This window comes from Myotis lucifugus, unplaced genomic scaffold (genome assembly GCF_000147115.1).
Source record: "Myotis lucifugus unplaced genomic scaffold, Myoluc2.0 scaffold_2043, whole genome shotgun sequence".
Taxonomy (NCBI): Eukaryota; Metazoa; Chordata; class Mammalia; order Chiroptera; family Vespertilionidae; genus Myotis; species Myotis lucifugus.
This window is the reverse complement of record NW_005873091.1, coordinates 13707-29276: the sequence shown is the minus strand read 5'-3', so window position 1 is coordinate 29276 and position 15570 is coordinate 13707. Positions and strand designations below refer to the sequence as shown.

General features: G+C 58.4%; 2 protein-coding genes across 2 annotated transcripts; both read left to right on the top strand.

The window, feature by feature from the left end:
- Positions 1–3159: 3159 nt before the first annotated feature.
- LOC102441821 (cathelin-like) lies at positions 3160–5397 on the top strand. Its single transcript, XM_006108299.3, has 4 exons — positions 3160–3366; positions 4405–4512; positions 4631–4702; positions 5204–5397. Exons 1-4 carry the CDS (start codon positions 3163–3165, stop codon positions 5342–5344), a joined length of 525 nt encoding a protein of 174 aa, XP_006108361.1. The 5' UTR covers positions 3160–3162; the 3' UTR covers positions 5345–5397.
- Positions 5398–13199: 7802 nt separating this feature from the next.
- Positions 13200–15299, top strand: LOC102442138 (cathelin-like). Its single transcript, XM_006108300.3, has 4 exons — positions 13200–13403; positions 14318–14425; positions 14544–14615; positions 15112–15299. The coding sequence occupies exons 1-4, from the start codon at positions 13200–13202 to the stop codon at positions 15220–15222; spliced, it is 495 nt and encodes a 164-aa protein (XP_006108362.1). The 3' UTR covers positions 15223–15299.
- The last annotated feature ends 271 nt before the right edge of the window (positions 15300–15570 follow it).

Genomic DNA, 15570 nt, shown 5'->3' with positions numbered 1-15570 from the left:
CTGACCCTCCTGACCTGATTATATTGGCACCTCACACTATGTGTTCTAGGACAGCGAGCCCCGCCTGGCCGAAGCGCCAGATATGCAGCCCAGCACAATGGGAGAAGGACAGAGAGAGAGAGACAAACTTCAGTGATGAGAGAGAATTATGGACCAGCTGCCTCCTGCAGGCCCCACACTGGGGATGGAGCCAGCAACCCAGCCCTGTGCCCTGATGGGAACCCAACCATGACCTCCTGGTTCACAGGTCAATACTCAACCCCTGAGCCTCTCCAGCTGGGCTTGATTCCTCTGATGAGCGAGATCCAGAACAGAGAGATCCTTAGAAACAGACAGCAGATCAGTGTTCAAAGGGGCTGGAACGAGGGAGGAAGGAGAGACGACTTCATGGGCGCAGGGTGTGATTCTGGGTTGATGAAAAGGGGTGTGTGTGTGTATGTGTGTGTGTGTGTGTGTGTGTGTGTGTGAGTGTGTGTGTGTGAGTGTGAGTGTGTGTGAGTGTGTGTGTGTGTTTGTGTGTGTGAGTGTATGTGTGTTTTGAATTTCCATTTCCAACAAGTTCCCAGGAGCTGTGACGCTAATGGTCTGGGGTCCTCACGTTGAGAACCGCTGTGTTAAAGCTTCCTGGGAGCTGAGGGATTTTCCCAGTTTTGATCCGGACTCCCCTAGAATCTTCTTTAAAAAAATTTTTTATATTAATTTAAGAGAGGAAGGGAGAGGGTGATAGAAACTGTGCCGAGCAGCTCAGCCAGGTTCGGTGAGCCTGAGAGGGGGCGATGAAGGATGGAGAAAAGACGGACAAGAGAAGAAAGCTGGGTCTGGGTGGGACGCTGTCCTCTCTGATGGAGAGCTAGCGACAGCACCACGGCCTGCAAGCCGAGTCCTTATTTTATAGCAGATTCCACGAGGCACAGTAAGGGCGTGGTGACAACGTTCTCGCGGGTTTCAAATCCACTCAGTTACAGGCACCTGATCAAGCTGTGTTACTGCACCTCCCGCAGCCCACATCACTCAGCCACGTGGCCCACAGACTCGGACCATCAGGCCAAGCTCACAACCATAGCCTTTGGCTGTCATGGTGCTGGGAGGGCTTTGCCACGAGAGGACCCAGCCCTCTCATTAGTCCGAGGCTTGAACCTGTCCAAACGCTGTAGCCGCTCTCCCCAGAAACATCAGTGATGAGAGGGAATCATTGATCGGCTGCCCCCTGAACGCCCCACACGGATGGAGCCCACAACCTGGCCATGTGCTCTGAGTGGGAATCAACCCTGACCTCCTGGTTCATAAGTCCATGCTCAACCCCTGAGCCACGCTGGCTGGGCTCCTCTGGAATCTTATGATCACCTGGTTCACGAGAGAGAACTTATGAAGAAGGCAGGCTGGGGAGAGCCCCTCGCTCCCCAGGAGAGAGGGAGGCCATGGCTTCTGAGGGTCTGCTCAGCCTCCCTGCCGCTGTGGTGGACACCCACCCGCACCCACCGGCCTGGCTGGGGCTCAGCCCTGGAGCCTGGGAAGCCTGGACCCTGTGCTGTGGCCCAGAGAGGGACGGCGACCCCCGGGCCCCATCCTGACTTGCAGCCGTCGGAGGACCTGGGGAAGCCCCTGGCTCTGCTGATTCTGAGCGGGAGGCGTGTGCGGGGCTGGCCCAGGCAGAGGTCCCTGTGGCCAGTGGGAAAGGCGCTCTGAGGGCTGGGGTCTGCCCTAGAGGAAGCAGGAATGGGGGGTCCCTGCCCTGGGCTAAGGGCCATCACTGATACCTTCTCCTCTCCTGGTTGGGCTCCTGGGGGACCCTGAAGCCAGAACTAAAGCTGAGGGACCCAGGAGAGAGCTGAGGGGCCGGTGTCCTGGGCTGACTTCCTCCCGGCCTCTCTCCAGGGCCCGTGTGCAGGCCCGGCTGGTCCAGAGCCCCTGGGGCAATCCCGGCTGTGAAACCAGGTTGCACACAAGCCCATTTCTCCTTCCTTCTCCCCAGGCCGAGTGCGCAACAGCACCCTCCACCCCAGATGTCCAACCCCAAGAGGCCCCCAGGCCAAGAGGCCAGCAGCGACCCCAGGCCTCCTGGCCGCACGGCCACTCCCAGGGGAGCTGGCCTGCATGTCCATGCTTCCGCTGGGCCCCTGGCACGCTGGCCTCTCCTCTCCCAGGTGCTCTCTCCCCGCAGCCGCCCGGGCCTGTGGCCACTAGAGCACTGACCGGGCTCATCTGGGATCAAATGGGAAGAGACGTCCCGAAGGCTGGGAGCAAAGAGGAGACGGTGGCCCCGTCTGGCTGGAGGTCAGGGAGGGTTGTTTGGTGGCCCAGCGTGTCAGGCAGAGAGGAGGGAGCAGGAGGGTCCGGGGAGGAGTGGTGGTGTTTTTGCAGCAGCCTGGCGCCTGGGGCCTGCAGGGCTGGGGGAGGGCAATGGGAGCAAGGAGACTCCAGGCCCTGCCCGCCCTGCAGGGCTCAGCGGTTGACTGTCAACCTATGAACAAGGCGGTCACAATTCTAAGGTCCATCAGGGACATATGCCCAGGTTGTGGGCTCGATCCCCAGTTTGGGGTGTGCAGGAGGCAGCCAATCCATGGTTCTCTCTCATCATTGATGTTTCTGTCTCTCACTCCTCTCCCTTCCTCTCTGAAATCAATAAAAATGCATTAAAAAAATGACTCCAGGCCCTGATGTCAGCAGAGGGTAGGAGGGCTCCTGAAGGTGGGGGGGTGTGTGTGTGAAATGGGTCATCAGCAGCCAAAGGAGCCCCGAGACAATGGTGAGGATGGTGAGGATGGTGACGATGGTGAGGATGGTGAGGATGGTGAGGATGGTGACGATGGTGAGGATGGTGAGGGATGGTGAGGAACCTGACTTGGTCTTGGGCAGCCTGGAGCCTGTAGGCGGTGGTGTCTGGAGGTTGAGGCTGCATTCAGAGGGGATGAAGGGAATAGGTGCAGGATCCAGGCGGGGGATGGGGTGGGGAGAGGGGAAGTGTCCCAGGAGGAAGAAGGAGCAGGTGGGGAGATGGGGAAACCATTTCTTCACGTGCCCTGGAGCGACCTCGCCCACCAAGCAGCAGCCTGTGAGGCAACAGGGAGCTGAGGCAAGACCAGCAGCCGGGGCGCGGGCAGGGGGGCCCCTGCCGGGCTGCATAAAGGGGGCCCTGCGTGCTGGGGGACTCCACTCGGTGACATGGAGACCCAGAGGAACAGCCTGTGCTGGGGGCACTGGTCGCTGCTGCTGCTGCTGCTGGGCCTGGCCATGCCCACGCCTCCGGCCGCCGCCTGGGCCCTGAGCTACCAGGAGGCCGTGCGCCTGGTTGTACAGGGCTTCAACCAGCGCTCCCGGGAGGCCAGCCTCTACCGCCTCCTGCAGCAGGACCCGCAGCCCCAGGGCGTGAGTGGGGGGGAGGCGGGAGGGGCTCTGCTCTGGCCTCCTGCCACTCCCTGGGCTTCTGCTTGGCTGCCCTCTGGGAGGCTGCTCCCTCCAGGGTCCCCCCTCCTCCAGGGCACCTCCCAGGGCTGTGTCCCCTCCCAGGGCTGTGTCCCCTCCCAGGGCTGTGTCCCCTCCCAGGGCTGTGTCCCCTCCCAGAGGCCGCTCCCGCCTGCAAATCTATTCTGTGCAATGAGGTCCCCCCCCAACCCCACTCAGGCTTCAGGCTTCTGGGGTCCCAGGGAAGAGCAGGTCTTGGGGCTGGGGTGTGACTCCCTGCTTTATTTATTTATTTTTAATATGTACATGTAGATATATTTTTATTATTATTTAAAAATCCTCAACCATGGATATTTTCCATTTATTTTTAGAGAGAGGGAAAGACAGAGAGAAATATCGATGTGAAAGAGACACCTGGATTGGTTGCCTCCTACAAAAACCCTGACCAGGGCCTGGGCCAGGGAGGAGCCTGCAATGGAGATATGTGCCCTTGACCAGTATTGAACCCGGGACCCTTTGGTCTGCAGGCTGACGCTCTATCCACTGAGCCACACTGGCCAGGGTTAAATAGATTTTTATTGATTTCAGGGAGGAAGGGAGAGGGAGGGAGATAGAAACATCCATGATGAGAATCATTGATCGGCTGCCTCCTGCACGCCCCCTACTGGGGATCCAGCCAGCAACTCGGGCCTGTGTCCTTGACCAGGAATTGAACCCAGGACTGAAGGTGCCCTGAGCCAAACGGACCAGGACACGGCCCTGCTCTGAGTGTCCTGAGCTCATCTGCCTCCCACACAGGAGGCCCCAGGAGCCCTGGCCCCGGGTTCCCTTGGACCCGGACGGGCTCTGCCCTCTCCCCCTGCCCACACCCAGCACCAAACCAGCGCCAGGGACAGGGCAGGGGCTGCTGAAGGCTGTTCTCTTTGGAGGGGGCGGGGCGGGGTGAGACCAGGGGAGCAAGCAGAGGCCCAGCCCTGGTCTCCCCACTTTCTCTCCCGCCAGGACCTGAACCCAGACACCCCGAAGCCCGTGAGCTTCACCGTGAAGGAGACTGTGTGCCCCAGGACGACGCGGCAGCCCCCCGAGCAGTGTGACTTCAAGGAGAACGGGGTGAGCTGGGGCTGGGGCACCCCGAGATGCTGGACAGGAGGCCTCGGGGCACATTCCCAGGGACGGGGCGGCCGGGAGGGCTCAGCTCCGGGTGGAGGTGTGACCTGCGCCCTTGCAGCTGGTGAAGGAGTGCGCGGGGACCGTCACCCTGGACCCGGACAACGGCTACATTGACGTCGTCTGCGAGGAGGTGAGCGGCCCCTTCTGAGACCTGGGGGCCGATGGGTGTGGCCCTGGAGCGTCCTGGGCCCAGAGAGCCCCTCCCCCTCCTCCCCCAGCCCCAGCCTGGATCTGAGTGGGGTCCCTGCCCAGGAGCCTGTTAGAAAGGCCCCCCCCAGCCCCCCGACCTGCAGCCTCAGACTCCGGGTGAGGCCCAGCAGCGGGCATGCAGCCACCTTCCAGAAGGTTCCTGCTGAGGCTGGGGGGCCGCTCACTGCGCTGATGAGCTTTCAGCCTGGCTCCGCCTCGGCTTTGCTGGATGGGTCCTGGGACCTGGGGAAGCCACTAGCCACCTCTGGGCCTCAGTTTCCCCATCTGTTTAAGGGGTGGGGGCTCCACCACAGGCTCCAAGGTCACAGGCAGAGGGGGAGCCGGGCCCCTAGGCGTCTCGCTGGCCCGGGAAGGGGGTGCAGGTGGAGGCTCCTGACCCTGGCCCAGCCCCACATGGAGCCCGTTTCCTCCCCCTGCACAGATCAAGAACGTCTTGAACCCCTGGATTATTGGGGGTGCACTCGCTTGGAAACATAGACGCCCGATTGGGAGAGGGTTAGAGAAAGCTGGCAGTGGAATCAAGAGGTTTTTCTCCAAACGTTCCCCTGAGCAAGAGCCCTGAGTTCTGTTTGGCCCTGGCCCCGGCCTCTGCGCTCTGACCAATAAAATCTGGGAAAGCCACCTCCTCAGGCGTCACTGTCACCTGCGTCGCCTTTTCTCAATCCCGCAGTGAATCCCATGTGGCTGTGTGTCTCTCTTTTCCTGAAAATCAGTAAATCGAGGGATGGGGGGAGGGCCTTGGGCGGTGGCTCAGGTGATTGGAGCATCGTCCTGGACCCAAAGGGTTCGGTTCCGTCCCCGTCAGGCACATCCCTGCTCTCAGGCCCATCCCTGGTTGGGGAGCATTTGGGAGGCAACAGGTCAATGTTCTCGCTCACATTGAGGTTCCTCCCTCTCTCTCTCTCTCTCTCTGTCTCTCTCTCTCCCTCTCTCTCTCTCCCTCTCTCTCTCTCTCAAAATCAATAAAAAGTGGTCAGTGGTTGAGCACTAACCTGTGAACCAGGAGGTGGCAGTTGGATTCCTGGTCAGGGCACAGGCGGCAGTTGGATTCCTGGTCAGGGCACAGGCCCGGGTGGTGGGCTTGATCCCCAGTGGGGGGCGTGCAAGAGGACGTTTCTATCTCACCTCCCTTTTCTCTGAAATCAATTAAAATTTATTAAAATAAATAAATAACATCAATAAGCAACACCCTCAGGTGAGGAGGAAAGAAACAAGAGCCTGGCGCCTCCCCGCCCCCATTGGCCTCTGGGCGCCTCCAGGAGACGGTCCTGCAGAACCGGACCCGCCCGTACATGGCCTCCCGGCCTAGAGAGGTCCTTCTGCTGAGGGTTCCTGTTACTCATGTGTGTGTGGGGGGAGGGTAGGGGAGCGGGGTGATGAAGGGGTGCAGGGGGCACCCCAGAAGCACCCACTAACCTGCGGTGACTCCCGCCTGTGGGGCTTCTCACGATGGGGACCCCCAGGGAGGAGCCATCAGACTCCCGCAGGCCCTCGGCCCCACGACCGGGAGGCGCTGACATCGCTGCTCCCTGAGGAGCAGGGGGACACCCTGAACCGGGGACTCCGTGCCGCACCCCCCACCAGGGAGAACCCTCAGGGCATCCCACACGGATCACCTGCAACCTGTGCTCAGCAACCAGCCTCCCGGGAGGAGTGGCCCAGGGCCAGACCGCTGAGCGCGGGGGGCACCGGCCTGGAGCAGGGGAAGGACTGTGTGCCTGCACATGGCAGAGCCACTGGACACAGACCACAGGGGCTGGGACCGGGCGATGGGGAAGGAGACACATATAACACTTTCAACAAGAAAGGATTTATTTTAAAAAAGGATCAAGCCCTGGCTGGTTTGGCTCAGTGGCTAGAGCATCAGCCTGCGGACTGAAGGGGCACAGGCCCAGGTTGCAGGCTCGATGCCCAGTAGGGGGCGTGCAGGAGGCAGCTGGTCAATGATTCTCTCTCATCACTGATGTTTCTCTCCCTCTCCCTTCCTCTCTGAAATCAATAAAAATGTTAAAAAGTAAAATAACTAGCCGAAACCGGTTTGGCTCTGTGGATAGAGCGTTGGCCTGCGGACTGAGGGGTCCCAGGTTCGATTCCGGTCAAGGGCATGTACCTGGGTTGCGGGCACATCCCCGGTGGGAGATGTGCTGGAGGCAGCTGATCGATGTTTCTAACTATCTATCTCTCTCCCTTCCTCTCTGTAAAAAATCAATAAAATATATTTTTAAAAAAAAGTAAAATAACTCTTCCTAAAATAAAAAAGAATCCATATAACCTCGGGTGTAGTTCAGGCAGAATGAGTTTCTCTGAATAGTATACTTGAGTCTTTTTTATTTGTTTTTTAATCCTCACCAGAGGATATTTTTCCATTGATTTTTCTCCTCTCTCTCTCTCTCTCTCTCTCTCTCTCTCTCTCTCTCTCTCTCTCTTTCTCTCTCTCTTTATATTATTTTATTTATTTATTTTTCCCCATTGATTTTTAGAGAGAGTGGCAGAGAGAGGGAAAGACAGACATTGATGTCAAAGAAACACACTGATTGGTTGTCTTCTGCACGAGCCCCAACCAGGACCTGGGCCAGGCAGGAGCCTGCAACCCAGGCATGTGCCCTTGAAGGAATGGAACCCAGGACCCTTTGGTCTGCAGGCCGACGCTCTATCCACTGAGCCACACCGGCCGGGGCGGATGTAGAGTCCTGGATAGAGGCTGTGGCTGAGCCAGTCCCTGGCTCTGTGATCGACATGCTGAGCTCCATGCAGAGCATGTGCGCCCCCAAGCACGACTGGGGTCAGCCTTGGACACTGTCAGACCCCAGGTCCCCCCTCGGGGTGGCTGCGCCCAGGGGGAAGGAGAGACCATCAGGATTACTTTCCTCCAGGCTCCTCCCAGGAGCCCTCCTGACAAGAGCAGGAAGCCCTGCAGCCAAAGGCCAATGTGGACCCGCCCAGGAGTGGTCTCCCTGGAAGGCAGACACTGGGCGGTCGAGTCCAGCAGGCCCATGCCCAGCCCGCGGCCTCCAGGCTGGGCCAGGTGTCCCCGGGGACCAGCGCTGCACCCACTGTTGGGTCGGCTTTCCCTTCCCCGTTTCATCCTCAGGGTCTTCCCGCTCCTGTTTCCTGAGCTCCTAGTGCCTCCTGCCTCTCAGGAACCTCCTATTCATGTGACACATTTTATTGATTGTCAACCAATCCCTCTCAACCGACTAACACCAAAGTCACACCTTGATTTCTTTTCTTTCTTTTAAAAAAAATACATTTCATTGATTCTTTTACAGAGAGGAAGGGAAAGGGATAGAGAGTTAGAAACATTGTTGAGAGAGAAACATCGATCAGCTCCCTCCTGCACACCCCCCACTGGGGATGTGCCTGAAGCCAAGGTACATGCCCATGGCCAGAATCAAACCCGGGACCCTTCAGTCCACTGGCCGACACTCTCTCCACTGAGCCAAACTGGTTAAGGCTGATTGCTTTTATTTCTTAAATACTAGTAGCCCGGTGCACAAAAATTTGTGCACTCATGGGGGGGGGGTCCCTCAGTTATTAAACATTTATCGGCACAGGTGATGGTGGTGGTCTTGTCAGAATGTGTTATATTATGCAGATGAAAATCTACTTAAACAGATTTGATGTAGATATTTTCAAAGATGGAAGAATTGTCCCTGTCAACTATTTTAGTTGATTCATATCTTCACTAATTGTCCTCATTGCAAAGTTTTCAGTCCCCATATGGATTGCTGGATATAATAGGTCATGAGCTGTCCCTGTCATTTGTAGCCTTTGTTACCTTAAGGACTCTAGTTTTCCATTTATATGTTTAAGTACCAACCTTCTGGCTTAAAAATGTAAGCTTTTAACACTGCTCTCTCTGTTCCATATCTTTCTGATGAAAAGTGGAGTTGGGTTGCAGCACAGGAGAGAAATTCAGAAGGGGAATATTGAAGTAATGACTGCAGTAGGAGAAGAGGGAACCTATTTCCCTGGCCACAGGCGCTGGCGCCCTGGACCACAGGGCTGGCAGCTTCTCCAGGTGGCTGCAGCCTGGGACCTCGGGCAGGTGGCTTGTCCGTCTCCTGGGCTGCAACCTGCCGCAGGCGCTGGCGCCTGGACCAAAGGTGGGCGGCTTCTTCTTCTGGCGGCTTCTTCTTTTTCTGTGCTTCCACGGAGGGCAGTCAGTTATATGTATATGTGTGTGCATGCAAACATAGGCGTGTACATGTGTGTATGTGGAAATCTGCTGGGCAAGTCAAAACCATAGAAGAGTTGCCCCCTATCTCTTGAATCTTCCAGAGATATCCCCCACTTTTTTATTCTATCACTACTGGAGAGTCAGTATTTGCAGCCAGCCAGCCAGGGACTCTCTCAGTGTCTATTTCTGACTTCTTCTTTCCCTGTCTGTCTTCCAACCCCTGATCATATTTCCACCTGGATGCACCATTTTTTCTCCCAATATGCTGTATAGAGAAGGAGTCAGGATGCAGTCTTCCCATGAATTGTACTCAGTAACAAACCAATTGCATTTTAGTTGGACAATGCCCCTACCCACCGTTCAAATCCCTTCCACCATGCATTTCTGTTTCTTGTTTTGTTTGTTGGATTGTTCTGCTGCTCCTTCTCCTCACCCCACCACCCTGTGATCATCATGTAAAATACTTTTACCATGACAAGAAATTATTAAAAATACAGGTACTTTGAAAAAAAAAATACAGGTACTTCTCCAATCACCGGCCAGGGGGTGGGCAAAGACGGCCCCGGTTCTCGGATCACGGGCTGGGGGCAGGCAAAGGCAGCCCCAGTTCTCCGATCACGGGCCAGGAGGCAGGGCAAAGGTCCCCCCCCCCCCCCCCCGGAGGCTGCCTTGCACCGCCACCAGGCTCTTGTCTGCTGCCTGGGTTTCTGATCACCATCAGCAGCAGGTGGCTTGTCCGTCCTTCCCCTTTCACTCCCAGCATTGCACCTATGTATGCAAATTAACCGCCATCTTTGTTGGCAGTTAATTTGCATATCACCATGATTAGCCTATGGGAAGTGTAGCAAAGGTACGGTCAATTAACATGTTTGTCTACTATTAGAAGGGCTATATTTTTATTGATTTCATAGAAGATGGGAGAAGGAGAGAGAGAGACAAACTTCAATGATGAGACAGAATTATTGACCAGCTGCCTCCTGCAGGTCCCACACTGCAACCCAGGCACGTGCCCTGATGGGAACCCAACCATGACCTCCTGGTTCACAGGTCAATATTCAACCCCTGAGCCTCTCCAGCTGGGCCTGATTCCTCTGATGAGCAAGATCCAGAACAGACAGATCCTTAGAAAGAGAAAGCAGATCAGTGTTCACAGGGGACCGAACCAGGGAGGAAGGAGAGATGACTTCATGGGCACAGTGTGTGAGTGTGTGTGTGTGTGTGCGTGTGTGTGTGTGTGTGTGTGTGCGTGTGTGTGTGTGTGTGTGTTGAATTTCCATTTCCAACAAGTTCCCAGGAGCTGTGACGCTAATGGTCTGGGGCCCACACATTGAGAACTGCTGTTAAAGCTTCCTGGGAGCTGAGGGATTTCCCCTTTTTGATCTAGACTCCCCTAGAATCTTCTTTAAAAATTTTTTATATTAATTTCAGAGAGGAAGGGAGAGGGAGATAGAAACTGTACCCAGCAGCTCAGCCAGGTTCGGGAGCCTGAGAGGGGGCAGTGAAGGATGGAGAAAAGACGGACAAGAGAAGAAAGCTGGGTCTGGGTGGGACGCTGTCCTCTCTGATGGAGAGCTAGCGACAGCGCCACGGCCTGCCAGCCGAGTCCTTATTTTATCGCAGATTCCACGAGGCACAGTAAGGGCGTGGTGACAACGTTCTCGCGGGTTTCAAATCCACTCAGTTACAGGCACCTGATCCAGCTGTGTTACTGCACCTCCCGCAGCCCACATCACTCAGCCACGTGGCCACAGGCTCAGACCATCAGGCCAAGCTCACAACCATAGCCTTTGGCTGTCATGGTGCTGGGAGGGCTTTGCCACGAGAGGACCCAGCCCTCTCATTAGTCCGAGGCTTGAACCTGTCCAAACGCTGTAGCCGCTCTCCCCAGGAATCATTGATCGGCTGCCCCCTGCTTGACCCACACGGATGGAGCCCACAACCTGGGCATGTGCTCGGAGTGGGAATCGAACCCTGACCTCCTGGTTCATAAGTCCATGCTCAACCCCTGAGCCACGCAGGCTGGGCTCCTCTGGAATCTTCTGATCACCTCCTTCATGAGAGAGAACTTATGAAAAAGGCAGGCTGGGGAGAGCCCCTCGCTCCCCAGGAGAGAGGGAGGCCATGGCTTCTGAGGGTCTGCTCAGCCTCCCTGCCGCTGTGGTGGACACCCACCCGCACCCACCGGCCTGGCTGGGGCTCAGCCCTGGAGCCTGGGAAGCCTGGACCCTGTGCTGTGTCCCAGAGAGGGACGGCGACCCCCGGGCCCCATCCTGACTTGCAGGCGTCGGAGGACCTGGGGAAGCCCCTGGCTCTGCTGATTCTGAGCGGGGGGCGTGTGCGGGGCTGGCCCAGGCAGAGGTCCCTGTGGCCAGTGGGAAAGGCGCTCTGAGGGCTGGGGTCTGCCCTAGAGGAGGCAGGACTGGGTGGGTCCCTGCCCTGGGCTAAGGGTGAGCACTGATGCCTTCTCCTCTCCTGGTTTGGCTCCTTGGGGACCCTGAAGCCAGAACTAAAGCTGAGGGACCCAGGAGAGAACTGAGGGGCCGGTGTCCTGGGCTGACTTCCTCCCGGCCTCTCTCCAGGGCCCGTGTGCAGGCCCGGTTGGTCCAGAGCCCCTGGGGCAATCCCGGCTGTGAAACCAGGTTGCACACAAGCCCATTTCTCCTTCCTTCTCCCCAGGCCGAGTGCGCAACAGCACCCTCCACCCCAGATGTCCAAACCCAAGAGGCCCCCAGGCCAAGAGGCCAGCAGCGACCCCAGGCCTCCTGGCCGCACGGCCACTCCCAGGGGAGCTGGCCTGCATGTCCATGGGGCCGCTGGGCCCCTGGCACGCTGGCCTCTCCTCTCCCAGGTGCTCTCTCCCCGCAGCCGCCCGGGCCTGTGGCCACTAGAGCACTGACCGGGCTCATCTGGGATCAATTTGGAAGAGACGTCCGAAGGCTGGGAGCAAAGAGGAGACGGTGGCCCCTCGGCTGGAGGTCAGGGAGGGCTTGCTTGGTGGCCCAGCGTGTCAGGCAGAGAGGAGGGAGCAGAGGGTCCGGGGAGGAGTGGTGGGGTGTATGCAGCAGCCTGGCTCCTGGGGCCTGCAGGGCTGGGGGAGGGCAATGGGAGCAAGGAGACTCCAGGCCCTGCCCAGGTTGGCTCCGGGGTTGAGTGTGGAACTGTGAACCAGGAGGTCACAGTCCCATTCCTGGTCAGGGCACAGGCCCAGGTTGCAGGCTCAATCCCAAGTTTGGGGCGTGAAGGAGGCAGCTGATCCATGATTCTCTCTTATCATTGATGTTTCTCTCTCTCTCGCTCTTTCCCTTCCTATCTTTAATCAATAAAAATACACACACACACACACACACACACACACACAGGCCCAGATGCCAGCGAAGGGTAGGGGCGCACCTGAAGGGGGTGGTGGTGAAATGAGTCATCAGCAGCCAAAGGATCCCCGTGACAATGGTGACGATGGTGACGATGGTGAGGATGGTGATCATGGTGAGGATGGTGAGGATGGTGACTGATGGTGAGGATGGTGAGGATGGTGAGGATGGTGAGGATGGTGACGATGGTGAGGATGGTGACGATGGTGAGGATGGTGAGGATGGTGACGATGGTGAGGATGGTGACGATGGTGAGGATGGTGACGATGGTGAGGATGGTGACGATGGTAATGATGGTGAGGATGGTGACGATGGTGACGATGGTGATTATGTTGAGGAACGTGACTGTGGTCTGAGTAGGAATCAAACCCCGAAAAAGGCAGGCTGGGGCGAGCCCCCTCACTCCCCAGGAGAGTGGGCGGCCATGGCTTCTGAGGGTCTGGTCAGCCTCCTTCCTGTGTGGCTGCCGCCCACGTGCACACATCGGCCTGGCTAGGGCTCAACCTGGAGGCTGGGGAGAGCCACCTCGCTCCCCAGAACAGAGGGCAGCCATGGCTGGAGCCTGGAGCTTGGAGGCGGTGGTGTCTGAAGATTGAGGCTGCATTCACAGGGGAGGAAGGAAGGGGGTGCAGGAGCCAGGCGGTGGATGGGGTGGGGAGAGGGGAAGTGTCCCAGGAGGAAGAAGGAGCAGGTGGGGAGATGGGGAAACCATTTCTTTACATTGCCCTGGAGCGACTTTGCCCACCGAGCAGCAGCCTGTGAGGCAACAGGGATCTGAGGCAAGCCCAGCAGCCGGGGCGTGGACAGGGGGGGCTCGGCCGGGCTGCATAAAGGGGGCCCTGCGTGCTGGGGGGACTCCACTCGGGGACATGGAGACCCAGAGGAGCCGCCTGTGCTGGGGGTGCTGGCCGCTGCTGCTGTTGCTGCTAGGCCTGGCCATTCCCACGCCTCTGGCCGCCGCCCGGGCCCTGAGCTACCAGGAGGCCGTGCGCCTGGCTGTGCAGGGCTTCAACCAGCGCTCCCGGGAGGCCAGCCTCTACCGCCTCCTGCAGCAGGACCCGCAGCCCCAGGGCGTGAGTGTGGGGGCGGGAGGGGCTCTGCTCTGGCCTCCTGCCACTCCCTGGGCTTCTGCTTGGCTGCCCTCAGGGCGGCTGCTCCCTCCAGGGGTCCCCCCTCCACCAGGGCACCTCCCAGGACTGTGTCCCCTCCCAGGGCTGTGTCCCCTCCCAGAGGCCGCTTCTGCCAGGGAATCTATTCTGTGCAATGAGGTCTCCCCCCACTCAGGCTTCAGGCTTCTGGGGTCTCAGGGAAGAGCAGGTCATGGGGCTGGGGTGTGACTCCCGGCTTTATTTATTTATTTAAAAAATCTATTTTTGTTTTCGTTTTATTATTATTATTAGTTTAAAATACTCACCCGAGAACTTTTCTCCATTGGTTTTTAGAGAAAGTGGAAGAGAGAGGGAAAGACGGAGAGAAATATCGATGTGAGAGACACATCTATGGTTGCCTCGTGCACGAGCAAACCCACTGAGCCACCTCGGCCAGGGCTGAAATAGATTTTTATTGATTTCAGGGAGGAAGGGAGAGGGAGAGAGATAGAAACATCCATGATGAGATTCATGGATCAGCTGCCTCCTGCACGCCCCCTACTGGGGATCCAGCCAGCAACCCGGGCAGGTGCCCTTGACCAGGAATTGAACCCAGGACAGAAGGTGCCCTGAGCCAAACGGACCAGGGCACGGCCCTGCTCTGAGTGTCCTGAGCTCATCTGCCTCCCACACAGGAGGCCCCAGGAGCCCTGGCCCCGGGTCCTCTTGGAGCTGGGCAGGCTCTGCCCTCTCCCCCTGCCCACACCCAGCACCAAACCAGCCCCAGGAACAGGGCAGGGGCTGCTGAAGGCTGTTCTCTTTGGAGGGGGCGGGGCGGGGTGAGACCAGGGGAGCAAGCAGAGGCCCAGCCCTGGTCTCCCCACTTTCTCTCCCGCCAGGACCTGAACCCAGACACCCCGAAGCCCGTGAGCTTCACCGTGAAGGAGACTGTGTGCCCCAGGACGACGCGGCAGCCCCCCGAGGAGTGTGACTTCAAGGAGAACGGGGTGAGCTGGGGCTGGGGCGCCCCGAGATGCTGGACAGGAGGCCTCGGGGCCCATTCCCAGGGACGGGACGGCCGGGAGGGCTCAGCTCCGGGTGGAGGTGTGACCTGGGCCCTTGCAGCTGGTGAAGGAGTGCGCGGGGACCGTCACCCTGGACCAGGACACCGGCTACTATGACGTCGTCTGCGAGGAGGTGAGGGGCCCCTTCTGAGACCTGGGGGCCGATGGCTGTGGCCCTGGAGGGTCTGGGCCCAGAGAGCCCCTCCCCCTCCTCCCCCAGCCCCAGCCTGGATCTGAGTGGGGTCCCTGCCCAGGAGCCTGTTAGAAAGGCCCCCCCGCCCCCGACCTGCAGCCTCAGACTCCGGGTGAGGCCCAGCAGGGGGCATGCAGCCACCTTCCAGAAGGTTCCTGCTGAGGCTGGGGGGCCGCTCACTGTGCTGATGAGCTTTCAGCCCGGCTCCCCTCGGCTTTGCTGGATGGGCCCTGGGACCTGGGGAAGCCACTAGCCACCTCTGGGCCTCAGTTTCCCCATCTGTTTAAGGGGTGGGGGCTCCACCACAGGCTCCAAGGTCACAGGCAGAGGGGGAGCCGGGCCCCTAGGCGCCTCGCTGACCCGGGAAGGGGGTGCAGGTGGGGGCTCCTGACCCTGGCCCAGCCCCACATGGAGCCCGTTTCCTCCCCCTGCACAGATCAAGGACGTCAGATTCAACTACGATAGGCTGAGCAACATCATCAAGAGAGGTGGATACAAGCTTGGGGAAGGGCTGGAGATAGTTGGCGGGATACTCAGGAGGTCATAAACGAACCTCTCGCCCAAGGAAGAGCCCTGAGGTCTGTTTGGCCCTGGCCCCCGGCCTCTGCGCTCTGACCAATAAAATCTGGGAAAGTCACCTCCTCAGGCCTCAGTGTCACTTGTGTCGCCTTCTCTCGATCCCGCAGTGAAGCCCGTGCGGCTGTGTGTGTCTCTTTTCCTGAAAATCAGTAAATGGGGGGGCGGGGTGGGTACCTTGGGCGGTGGCCCAGGTTATTGGAGCATCGTCCTGGACCCAAAGGGTTCGGTTCCTTCCCCGTCAGACACATCCCTGCTCTCAGGCCCATCCCTGGTTGGGGAGCATTTGGGAGCCAACAGGTCAATGTTCTCGCTCACA

Excerpts from the sequence above, each read along its gene's own strand:
- LOC102441821 (XM_006108299.3), top strand. The coding sequence starts at position 3,163 with ATGGAGACCCAGAGGAACAGCCTGTGCTGGGGGCACTGGTCGCTGCTG. Across the intron at positions 3,367-4,404 it reads AGGACCCGCAGCCCCAGGGC|GACCTGAACCCAGACACCCC; the intron begins GTGAGTGGGGGG and ends CTCTCCCGCCAG. Across the intron at positions 4,703-5,203 it reads TTGACGTCGTCTGCGAGGAG|ATCAAGAACGTCTTGAACCC; the intron begins GTGAGCGGCCCC and ends CCCCCTGCACAG.
- LOC102442138 (XM_006108300.3), top strand. The coding sequence starts at position 13,200 with ATGGAGACCCAGAGGAGCCGCCTGTGCTGGGGGTGCTGGCCGCTGCTG. Across the intron at positions 13,404-14,317 it reads AGGACCCGCAGCCCCAGGGC|GACCTGAACCCAGACACCCC; the intron begins GTGAGTGTGGGG and ends CTCTCCCGCCAG. Across the intron at positions 14,426-14,543 it reads GTGACTTCAAGGAGAACGGG|CTGGTGAAGGAGTGCGCGGG; the intron begins GTGAGCTGGGGC and ends GGGCCCTTGCAG.